At 47.4% G+C, this 12,989-nt stretch overlaps 1 protein-coding gene across 1 annotated transcript in view; it reads left to right on the top strand.

Annotated features, from left to right (window-relative positions):
• The window catches only part of TTC6 (tetratricopeptide repeat domain 6), a 1,171,050-nt gene that overhangs the window by 148,611 nt on the left and 1,009,450 nt on the right, over positions 1-12,989 (top strand). The window contains exon 6 of the mRNA XM_069638410.1: positions 5,182-5,280. Within this exon, the coding sequence (XP_069494511.1) occupies positions 5,182-5,280 (99 nt within the window). The remainder of the gene's footprint in view (positions 1-5,181; positions 5,281-12,989) is intronic.

Below are 12,989 nucleotides of genomic sequence, written 5' to 3'. Positions count from 1 at the left end.
TTCTTTCCTCTGGATGCAGATGATTGTGGGCAGTGCAGTGATGGAGCGTTCTGTACTCTGGAGGAGGATGGATGTAGGGAGTGCAGTGAGGGGGCGTTCTTTACTCTATGTTATGTTACTTTGCATTTATATAGCGCCTTATGTACCATTGGTATGGTCTCAAGGCGCTGGTAGGTTGAACGCCCTCGGCAACCGAAGTTCAAGTCAGTAGAGAGAGTAGAGAGAGTCAAAGGTGCGTGTGAGCACCGTATATGTGTGCAGCTGGTGTGGCATTAATAGCTGCTTCATAACGGTAGGTGTGGTGGTTGGGAGATCAAGAGTATGTGTTCGTTCTGGCAGGTTTTATCCAGACCGGTTCTGGCTTTGTTAGGCCTGAGGAGAACGCCTGGCTGGGGGTTGTGAAACCAGCAGTGATTAGTTAGAGTGATGTGGAGTATGAGGCAGATGTTGGTATGAGAACAGCTATACCGAATGGTGTCATAATATCTCTGTGTTCTAGTTGAATGGTGGTGTAGAGAAGAGAGTAAGCATAATGATGTGATATGATGGTTTACATGCTCTTTCAAACGTTACATGCATTCCAAACCATTCACGTATGTCGCGCACTTCTATGTGCTGCAGTCAGTTCCATGCACTCCAATCAGTTCCATGCACTCCAGTCCGCTCCATGCACTCTAATCCGCTCCATGCACTCTAGTCTGCTCCATGTACTCCAGTCCGCTTCATGCACTCCAGTCCGCTTCATGCACTCCAGTCCGCTCCATGCACTCCAGTCGGTTCCATGCACTCCAATCTGTTCCATGCACTCCAATCCGTTCCATGCATTCTGAACCGTTCCATGCACTCCAGTCGTTCCATGAACTCCGGTCCGTTCCATGCACTCCAGTCTGTTCCATGCACTCGGATCTGTTCCATGCACTCGGATCTGTTCCATGTACTCGGATCTATTCCATGTACTCCGATCTGTTCCATGTACTCCGATCATTTCTGTGAATTCTAAGTTGTTTTATGCACCCCATCCACATATTTCACCCGTACCTTCCACATATTTCACCCGTACCTTTCACATGTTACATCAGTACCTTCCACATACTTCATCCATTCCATCCACATACGTCCCCATTCCATCCACATGCGTCCCCCGTTCCATCCACGTACTTCACCCACTCCATCCGCTCTATGCACTTGTCTGCTCGAGGCACTCGTCCGCTCCACATGTTCATCCGTTCTACTCACTTGCTCTTTCCACGCCCTCGCCCGCTCAATGCACTCGCTCGCTCTACGCACTCGCTCGCTCTACGCACTCGCTCGCTCTACGCACTCGCTCGCTCTACGCACTCGCACGCTCTACGCACTCACCCGCTCTACGCACTCACCCGCTCTACGCACTCACCCGCTCTATGCACTCACCCGCTCTATGCACTCACCTGCTCTACGCACTCACCCGCTCTTACACACTCATCCGCTTTATACAATCATCTGCTCCACACACTAGTCCGTTCTACGCACTAGTCCGTTCTATGCATTCATCCGCTCTACACACTCCTCTGTTCTGCACATCGGTCCGCTCTGCACACCGGTCCGCTCTGCACACCGGTCCGCTATGCGCACTCCAGTCTGTTTCTGTTACGCTCACCTGGACCCCACAGGGGTGTTGATCGGACCCGCACAGCTACGGTCTCTGTCAACGTGATGCGTATTGCAGAGATGACTGTCTGGACTGGCCCGCCTAGTCTTGTCTGCTGGACCCGAAGAAGTATTTTCCTGCAAGTGGAGATGTGGGTTTTAGTGATGGCCTCCCAACTGTTCTCGCTCTCCCCCACTAATCACCTCCGATATCCCCTTAGTAACCTCACCTTATGTTTGTAAAAGATGAGCTCTCCATCCTGCGTGTCTTGCAGGGGCGCGTAGATACCAGTTACTTCACTGGTTTGAAGGCGTTGGGAGAGTTCCGGTAAGCATTGACTCTGAAGTCCCAGGCGGGATTGGTAAGTATCAAGTTCAACGAGTTCAATGTGCCCGATGTTCACTCTTGTCCCCTTCCTTCCTTAAGTTGCAACTGAGTTTGTGAGAAGAAGGTCTCGTAGCTGCTGCTGGCGTTCAGGTAAGAGTCTGTGTTACTCAACGCTGTCCGGTAACTATTGCATTTGTTAACGTGTTGTTTTTCTCCCTCTTTACAGATGCGGCATATGAAGATATGGAGAATAATACTGACAGTGGTAAATCAGGTAAGTCTATGTTGGTAAGAGGTATTTGTTGATTCCCTTGGCTCACCTTGTTATTCTTGTGCCCCTAGGTGCCGGAGTACGGCAAAGAAATGATGGAGACAGTGCCGGATTGAAAGATGCTGTGAGAACTGGTGAATATGGCGCCGTGCTGGAGCTGTTCTGGCGTGGTTTAAATAGCCTTCAAAGTAGTTCCATGGAAAGCAGGTCCCCAGGACCACACCCGAGTAAACAATAGTCCCTGTAGTAAAATAGTCCCATCCAGGCCTCACGTTGGCTTGGATTTATTTGCAGCATGGTCTGCATGAGGTAAGTAATGTCTATGAGCCTGGCGCCTATGGCTCCACGACTGATTTTTATTATGAGCCTGGTGCCTACGGCGCCAGGACCGAACCTAGACAGCCCCTAGCTGGGGCTGCTGGGGTTTTTGTAAATGTCTGGATGCCTGCTCCCGGGCTGATGGGCTTGATCCGGATGCCCGGGGGTAGGCATCATGACAGCTTCATGCACTCGGATCTGTTCCATGCACTCGGATCTGTTACATGTACTCTGATCATTTCTGTGAATTCTAAGTTGTTTTATGCACCCCATTCACATATTTCACCCGTACCTTCCACATATTTCACCCGTACCTTTCGCATGTTACACCAGTACCTTCCACATACTTCATCCGTTCCATCCACATACGTCCCCATTCCATCCACATACGCCCCCATTCCATCCACAAACGTCCCCACTCCATCCACATACATCCCCATTCCATCCACATACGTCCCCCGTTCCATCCACATACTTCACCCGCTCCATCCGCTCTACGCACTCGTCCGCTCTACGCACTCGTCTGCTGGAGGCACTCGTCCGCTCCACGCGTTCATCCGTTCCACGCACTTGCCCTTTTATGCCCTCGCCCGCTCAATGCACTTGCCCGCTCAATGCACTTGCCCGCTCTACGCACTCGCCCGCTCTACGCACTCGCCCGCTCTACGCACTCGCGCACTCTACGCACTCACCCGCTCTATGCATTCACCTGCTCTACGCACTCACCAGCTCTTACACACTCATCCGCTTTATACAATCATCCGCTCCACACACTACACCGTTCTATGCATTCATCCGCTCTACACACTCCTCCGCTCTGCACACTGGTCCGCTCTGCACACTGGTCCGCTCTGCACACTGGTCCGCTCTGCACACTGGTCTGCTCTGCGCACTCCAGTCCATTTCATGCACTCGGATCTCTTCCATGCACTCAGATCTGTTCCATGTACTCCGATCATTTTTGTGAATTCTAAGTTGTTTTATGCACCCCATCCACATATTTCACCCGTACCTTCCACATATTTCACCCGTACCTTTCACATGTTACACCAGTACCTTCCACATACTTCATCTGTTCCATCCACATACGTCCCCATCCCATCCACAAATGTCCCCATTCCATCCACAAACGTCCCCATTCCATCCACATACGTCCCACGTTCCATCCATATACTTCACCCGCTCCATTCGCTCTACGCACTCGTCCGCTCTACGCACTCGTCTGCTCGAGGCACTTGTCCGCTCCACGGGTTCATCCGTTCCACGCACTTGCCCTTTCATGCCCTCGCCCGCTCAATGCACTTGCCCGCTCAATGCACTTGCCCGCTCTATGCACTTGCCCGCTCTATGCACTTGCCCGCTCTACGCACTCACCCGCTCTATGCACTCACCTGCTCTACGCACTCACCCGCTCTTACACACTCATCCGCTTTATACAATCATCTGCTCCACACACAAGTCCGTTCTACGCACTAGTCCATTCTGTGCATTCATCCGCTCTACACACTTGTCCGTTCTGCACACTCATCCGCTCTGCACACTCGTCCGCTCTGCACACTGGTCCATTCTGCACACTGGTCCGCTCTGCGCACTCATCTGCTCTGCGCACTCGTCCATTCTGCGTACTCGTCCGTTCTGTGCACTCATCCGCTCTACGCATTCATCCGCTCTTATGCACTCGTCTGCTCTACACACTCGTCCGCTCTACACACTCGTCCACTCTACACACTCGTCCGTTCTACATACTCATCAGCTCTAAGCACCCTTCCGCTCTACACACCCATCCGCTCTACACACCCATCCGCTCAACGCATCCATCAGCTCAACGCATCCATCGGCTCAACGCACTCCTCCGCTCAACGTACCCATCTGCTCCACGCACCCATCCGCTCCACGCACCCATCCGCTCCACGCACCCATCCGCTCCACTCACCCATCCGCTCCACACACCCATCCGCTCCACGCTCCCATCCACTCTGTGCACTCATCCGCTCCACGCACTCTCTAGAGGAGGATGGATGTAGGGGAGTGCAGTGAGGGGGCGTTCTTTCCCCTGGATGAGGATGGATTAAGGGGAGTGCAGTAAAGATACCTTTTCCCCTCTATTTGATGCGTGGGTGGGTAGATGAGAGTACATTGATGGGCTGATGACTGTGAAGGCAGGGAGTGCATTTAGGGTGTTTCTCCTCAGGGATGGCTAATAAAGAGTGGTTTGTAAGTGTCTGAATGCTTGATGGAGGGTGGATGGTGCGTGCATTGATCTCCATAGTGGCAGGGTTCAAGAATGGCCTTCAGAATCAGAATCACGTCCTCATGTGTGAAGGACCCCCTGTGCCGTATCGGGATGTTCCTGGGTTTGAAATGCTGCACCCCCAACTGTAGTCTTGTAAATAGCATAATGTAAATGTGATATGTCATTTATGCATGTTGTGTCTACCTGTGATGCCCCTGCTCAATGTTACCAGCTCATTCCCAACCCCCACCAGGTTTATGTATCACCCATGTAATATGGAATCCTCTGACCCCCAATATGTCTGTATGGACAATGTTTTTTGTTGAAGCAATACATTCTTTCCAATAAATAAATACACATTAATATATCCATCATACGCTGACACATTGCTCTTTCCCTTGACAGAGTTCTCTAGCAGAGGGGATTGGAGGCGAGGAGGGTCTTTCGGATGTGCTGGAGGATGAAGTTTCCGAGGCGGCCTCAGATGTTACTGATGATTTTCTGGTACCTATGATGATTTTATCCAATGTTTCATGAAATCCTTCCATACCTTGTTGTGACATTAATGGTGTTAGCGTATGTGGATGATATGGTGCTATTGACGAGGACTCCTGCTGATTACGACAGTTATTGGACCCTTAAGTATGAATGCCTTAAATTTACAAATAAATGTCACAAAATCTGCAGTTTTCCCAAATGAGGCAAATTACCAGTGCTTTGTGTTTAATGGGAAATGCATCCCACACCCTCTTTCGAGTCTTTCAAGTATTTAAGGATTACAGTCACCACTACATTTAATGGGGATGCACATGTGTCAAAACAGACATCTAAGATAGCACATGCTATAGGGTGTATACAGAGATTTTCCAACTCAGTGCATGAGCTATCGGAACTCTCCTTTCTGAAATCCAATTATGCAGCATACAATGAACTAGATGCATCACCAGTAGAAGACACTTTGAGACTGGAACCTGTGAAGCTATGGTTAAGGGGCTCAACTAATGATAAAGCTTTGTTGTCCAATAACATTTTGTCACCAAAATGCGCAGCAGAAATTGTTTCCTGAAGATACCATGGTTGGCTTTTATGAAAAAGTCTTTGCCGGAGGCCAATTGTAATGCTCCTTTTCATGATGGTTCATCCATAACTAAATCTATGGCTGGCACATTTATCTTTGCCATCCGAATCAGATATAAGATGGGAAGAGAACGGCTGGAACTAGAGAAACATGCTATTAGGAGCTACATAATCCTCCCAGAGGGCCAGCTACTGGGCTATCTAACATGGCCATGGTCTAGAAAAGATTGAGACTATATTTTCTAATGGAATCACTGCGAAGTGGGTGGGGATTAGCATTAATAACTCCATCTGTACCATTTGCAAGGCCGACATAGAGGATTTGCTCCATTTAATCCTCTTTCGACCAGCCTACAAATCATCCCTCCAGCACTTCCTGATTCCTCTTCTTAGACCTATGTCCTTCAAGAAATGTAGACCAGCCTCTAATAGCATGGTCATTATTGAGGTTCCTCAAAGTCTCATTGGATATTGGAAGCAGAGTGAACCCAAGGTTCTTGTCAGAAACATAGGCATTGGCTTTTAGCTTGTAATGCGGGGTCCAATTATTTTATAACCAGGTGCTTGTATTACATGCGTTACTAGTCTTAAATGCTCTTTGAATATTTGGATATGGACTGTTGAATTTTTAAAGTTGAACACTTGTGTACGTTTTTACTGATTTTAAATATGACGTGTGGCAATTCAATGTGTTTTCTTTATTGTAAGTTTGATGGAATATTGTGTTCTGAACACATTTGATTGATTAATTCATTTATTACTGGACCTAAATGACAGTTATCACCAGACCTCTTTGATGTCTCACTAATCAATCCTTCAGGGTTGCTCTTTACAAGGTTCACGCTTTTAGGACCTCCAGCCCCTCCCCAATATATATAATTGAGATCATTGTTTTGCAGAGGTCTAGTCCCTCAGTTGTGAACTCAAAATGATTTTATGAAACATATTTTATTCATTTGTCCCTTCAAAATGTCACTGTTGTAGTAGAAAGTTTGAGTTCCCCCCACATTGCTATCAATGTGGGGTTATAAGTAAATTGGTTATTCTTTGTTTGAACTTTTCGTATTGCTAAAAAGAATCTGGGGAAGGGAGCCTTTCCCTGGAACAGTGAACATTGTCCCCTTGGAACATTTTGGTTGGATGTTTACCTTTGTGTTGGATCTGAACATTTGTACACTTTGAAAACCAGAGACAATGGGGGTCATTCCGAGTCGGGCGGTAGGGGACACCGGGCACCGGTAAGGAGACTGGTGGCGGTAATCCCCTACCGCCCGATTCCGAGGTCCCCTAACGGGACCCGTAAGGTACGTTTGGTCCGACCAAATGTACCTTACGGGTCCCGTTAGGGGACCAGGGCGCAAATAACGGGCTTGCCATTAGTGAGCCCGTTATTTGCGCCCTCCCCATTCCCATTGAGCCCTATGGGGGCTCAAATGGGAATGGGCAATGGTTTGGTCAATGGGGACTTACCAGTCCCTCCAGGGTCGAAATGGACCGGTAAATCCCATTGAACCAAACCGGAGTCGGTACCGGTATGGGAGGCAGCCATGGAGCTAATTGCTCCATGGCTACCACCATACTCGGAATGACCCCCATACCCTTTGCACCTTAGAGTTAGTTTTAGAGTGTGAGCGACAGGATAGGATTTTAACACAGGACATATTTTTGCTTTGGACATCTTGACAAACGACAGACCCCTTAGTTTTTGGTTGTGGTATGCAAATACCTCATAGGTTAGGGTTAGTAAGGCATTTTCCAACCCCCTTTTTGATTTAATGAAAGTTTGTAACTAAAGTCAAAAGTCCTCTGTGTCCATGTCCCATTCCTAGATCCTCACATATGGTGTCAGGGGTGGGATCGTGCTCAGTTGACACAAACCGGGGAACCCTCAGGTTTGAAAAACTTAGCAACCAAGCATCCAAGCCATCAGTAGCTACAGAAAAATCTATTTGGTTCGACCTCTGCAGTAGTAGGATAGAAGTGATACCACGCGGAGGGTGAATGTTGATACCCACTGACCTGGTCCTAGTCCCCCCCCCCGTCATTTACATTAGGTTAGCCTTTAATTCTAACCTGGCTTGGCGATATGGCCTAGACATAGTAGCATGCGTCATAGATCCTGATTATAGAGATGATGTAAAAATGTTACTCCAAAACAATGGGAAAGAAAGATATTGCGTAAGGGAGCGAGAGAAAATAGCTCAGGGAATCCTAGAAAGAGATTTATTTCCCAAAAAGAGAAGAAGTCAAGGAGGTGGATGAGACAGAAAGGGGAAAAAGGCTTTGGGGAGGCAGGTGAAGATTCCCCAATAGCATCTGTGTTAATAAAGCCTAAAACCCCAAGTGCGAAAGTTGAGATAATTCCTGACTTGGCCTTTGCTCAAAGGAATGATCCCTTGTTAGCAAAGGCTTTCCTACATGAAGTGGTGGAGGAAGGAGGATGAAAAGGGGGAACATTCTTCTTTCTGAAACTTGGAGTACTTTACATAGGTGATCTCAGTTCTGATGGCGTTCCTAGGTCTCAGACTATGGTGCATAAAAGTCCCAAAAGGATGGTACTGGAAATCTCCCACTCCCATTTAACAGGTGGTCACTTAGGAAAAGCTAAGACTCCGGCACAAACATGCAGCTGATTTTATTGGCCTGTTGTCTGTGCTGATGTGAAGAACTTCATACTCACCTTTGCCTTGTGCAGAAGCTTAGGCAGGCTAGGGCCTGAGGGGCAAGGCCCACCTAAAATCTGTAAATGCCCACTCAGAAGCGCTGTGTGGGCATTTACAGATATTTTTGTCAGTGCAGTGGGCCCAACTATATTAGCTTCAGGCGTCATTTGCTAGAAAATCCTGGCTACGCCTCTGGCCCTGTGTCAGAAGACTAGCTCCCAAATACCTCTCCCCGCTCCATTCCAAACTGTGCCTATCATTGATGTGCCCTTTCCTCACATCGGGATGGACATAGAGGGGCCCCTTAAGACATCTAGGTTGGGGAATCTGTGCATTTCAGTAATTGTAGACTCTGCTGCTCGTTACCCAGAGGCCTCTCCCTTACATAACAATACATCCCAGCAGAATTTGAAACCCCTAATACGATTTTTTCCCCAAGTTGGTTTCCCGAAAGAGATCCTAATGGATCAAGGGACTACCTTCAGGAGTTGGTTGATGACAGAAGTAAAGAAAATCCTACACATTAAATCTCTTAGGACCTCTGTCTACCATCTCAACCAGTGGATTAGTGGAACGTTTCAATAAAATTCTTAAAAATGTAATCCGCAAGTTGGTCGAGGCTGATGGCAAAAATTGGGATATTATGCTACCATGGGCCCTTTTTGCCATCTGGAAAACACCAAAGTCCTCCATGTTAAGGGAAGCCTGGGAGAAGAGCCAGGAAGCCCCTCACAAGCTGCCCAAAGATTGAAAGAACATATGGCCACATAAGGTGGCGTGTGCTGAGCTCAGAAAGAGAATTGTAGAAAGGATGAAAAATATCCTTTGACCCTTGGGAACAGTAGTTCACACAAGGAACCCAAGAGAAAATAAAAAGGGAAGCCCAAGGGACTCCCCGGCAACACTGCACAGAAAGTGCTGTGTGCTGCAATAATACAATGTGGAGGCCCAAAAAGTAATAGGAAAGTATGATTCCAAAATAAAGTACAGAGAGTCACAAAAATGACTCCCATAGAAAGTGTAAAAGAAAGGGTGAGTGCAGAAAAATGTTCCTACTCATTCAGGAACATAGAACAATAATCCACAAGTCCAGCAAAAATAGCTGGGGTCTCGTATGTGAAGGTGATTTGGCATAAATATGAAAATCCAACCTAACACTGGGTAGCCACTAAACTATCTATGGGCACTGCCACTACCAACATTAAACAGCGTGGATTTATGTGGCACATTGAAAAGGGCCGTAGAGTGAACAGCCATTCACTTGGAGTAAACTGAGAACAGAAACTGTTTCTACAGAGTGCAAGAGGCATTGCCTAAAATAGTTCTCCTGCAAAATGTGAATAGTTATCTGAACACCCAAGATACATGTTTCAACAAATTAAAAGATAACTTCACAAACTGTAACCATCTGTAGGGATTATCCAGTGATTCGGTTGTTAATACCTAGGACATGCAGAGAAATATCCCTATTGAAGTTGAAACGTTTGCCACATCCAAAATGATAAGGCTGATACAGTTGGAGTGTGCTTACCAGAAAAAGAATTCAGCAGGGTCCAGAACATTTGTTGGAGCTTTGGAACATAAATGAACAATTCCAGAATGCCATCACAGGGCCATGATCCTAATATTGTTGACAGAAGGTGCATTTGTGAATTCTAACAGAAAACAACCATTTATTCATTTCAACCACTGTATCTTGCCATGAATTTCATTTAAAATTAGGTTGAATTATGTGTTCTTAACTTGAATATGGTGCATGTCTGCATCTTTAACTTGGATTCAGCTTGGAGTCCAGCTTCCCACCTTAAGATCCAAAGCTTTGTTTACTTCAATTGAGAATACCATGCCCAGCAAGGCTTCTTTAAACTGTTTTTTTCAGGCTTACAAGACCATGTTTACTCTGACTCAAAGTCTTTTTTTTTAGCTTTCTATGCCAGTAAAATGATACACTGCCCATTTCCCATGCATCACCAGTGATATCTTGTGGCTGAAACAGGCATCATTTAACATACAATTCTTGTCAAATTGAACGGAAATATTCCATTTGTGCATTTCAAACCAAATATATAATAGAGTAAAAATGCATAATTTGTTGGCGGAATATCATAGAGACTTGAAAGAAGTTGCAATTTGTAGATATATCTCTCAGCCAAGACTGTGTGCCTATTGTGTATAATGATAAAAAGTGTAAAAAGTTAAACAAATCTGAGACAATTATTATCTCTGTACATATACATCTCAAAGCAGCATGTTGCGCCTTGAATCATTCCTCCTGATGTGTACAGTTTATTGATTTTGATTTGTTTAAACTAGTACATTCATATAAACAGATATGTTACAAAAAAAGAAATGCCACTCCATAAGATTGGGAGTGAATTCCCCTCCCTTTTCAGTCACAAAACCAGAGGTGGATTTTGCCAGTCACAAGACCAGTGGATAGCCACATCTGAGTCACTACATTAGGTGAGGAGTTTCTGATTATATAACACCTTGTACACCGATAGAGAACACATGTGATAATATTTTGGATATAACTTAAAGGATGTGACAGGCTGGGGAGAACTGAGTCCAACTGGATTACTCGTTTTGAGGCAGGCTGGAGAAAGAGCCCTTTTAGAGAGAAGAGATGAGCAGGCCATATCTGAGACTGATTTTCTAGACAGACAGCTGAAAAGGATCTTGCTGATGGAATAACTCTAGGCTAAGCAGGTCTATGCTGATTCCCCAAAATGAGAAGCCACCTTTAAAATGCAAGTACAAATCCAAATACATTTACAGATAGTGTAAATGGTGCAGGGTCTAAGGGCAGCGGGTGTTGGCATTCCGCAGGGGTCTGGAGCCCCGCCATTGCCGCAGTGTTGGTTGGCCACACCCCTTCATGCCCCCATCTCTACATCTTCCTGGGACTACCCCGACAGGGCCGAAGCCCGACGGGGTCTAAGGGTGGTGGGTGTTGGCGTCCCGCAGGGTGTTTGTGGCATCACAGGGCGTCCCACTGGAGTACTGCTGGGATGGAAGATCTCCCATCAACCCCCGTGAAGCAAGGTAAGAGCGAGTTGTAACGGGCATTGGTGCAGAGGCTTCTGTGGACTATGGAGGCGGGTGACTGTTCCCCCAGAGGCCCTGGCTGCATGTACCTTTGGATCATTTTAATAATGGAAAACAGCGGAAACACAACAATGGAGTCCCCACTTCCCTCACCGTTTCCCCCACTTGTTCTTTGCAAATCAGCCCTCCTATCCAGTTTATTAGTCAACCTAGAGCCCAATCCCAAAACCAAATGTAAGACCCTGGTGGTGCGATGCAAGGGGGGGCTTACACCGTGACTTACAATTAATTACACTGCCCCAGGTCGAGAGGCGGAACCGTTGGGCAAAAAAGCTTGCCACTCTCCATGGGGTAGCCATGTTGCTCTGGGAAAAGTGCGAGGCGGAGATGTCCCCCTTGACCCCAGAAGGATCTCTCCATGCACGGACATTGGTGTTGATAAAGGCAAAGGAAACACTGGAACAGACTCCCCCGTACCCTCTTGTAGTAGCCGGCATCTATGGCCACCTTCCTGCTGTGCCTACTTTGCATACGCCTTTTGATTCCTGATGTCAGGGCCTAGCGAAGTTTCTAGCAGCAGCGATGGGGAATCCTCCCCTAGATACCCCTGTCGACTGTACCTTGTATTCTGGTACCATCTTAAGGTCCACTGGATTGTCCCTTGTTCCTGCATCATTCATATTCTCCAATGCTGACCACCCTATGTGTACCAAAGCTCCGGGTACCATGGTTTCAGCAGATATAGCAGCCTGGGCCGCCACGGCTCAGCCCGCTTCTAGTACTTTTGGCACCTGGATTCTTCCAGTAGTGCCTCGAGTGAGTATCTCTCTTCTGCAAGCCCTGGGGACAGCTCCTTCCTACACCTAACCCCACTCAGAGCTCCCAACCCTATTGAACATGTGGCCGCTTACGGCTCCAACTCGGCCACTAACACGCCAATTGAGGGTGCCTGCTCCACTAAGGGGTGCAAGTGTGACCAGGTGCTCGTTGAGTTGACAGCCATCGGGAAACTGCTCACAGTCCTACTAGGAAACCAGGGGAATGGGAGGTGAAACGGCACAGGGGGAGCCTCCCATTGTCTTTCAAGGGATCTGACAACCAAACCCCGTAGCGCGCCATGGATATGGACTGTGAGAAACAAGTACTACCCAATGAACATGCTGCTTCTTACAGAAGGTTACCCAGCAATCTGCCCCATATCAATACCCCTCAGGAATCCAGAACCAATCCCCAAGAGTGCCGTAGAGTGTCTTATCCTAACACAACATCCTGCCCAGCTGTGGGGCAACCATTATGTCCAGCAAAAGGTCCAAGTGCAAAAGACCCTGGTGTATTTGGTGCTCACAACAGGGGGAGCATGTCTGGGTGCTATGATAAGGGCGGGTCTGGCCCCTCCATAGTTTCCTACATGGGGTACCAAAACCG

Source organism: Ambystoma mexicanum, chromosome 14 (assembly GCF_040938575.1).
Source record: "Ambystoma mexicanum isolate Mex_15411 chromosome 14, UKY_AmexF1_1, whole genome shotgun sequence".
NCBI lineage: Eukaryota > Metazoa > Chordata > Amphibia > Caudata > Ambystomatidae > Ambystoma > Ambystoma mexicanum.
The sequence above is the reverse complement of the archived record's forward strand: the minus strand, read 5'-3'. Positions and strand labels throughout refer to the sequence as shown.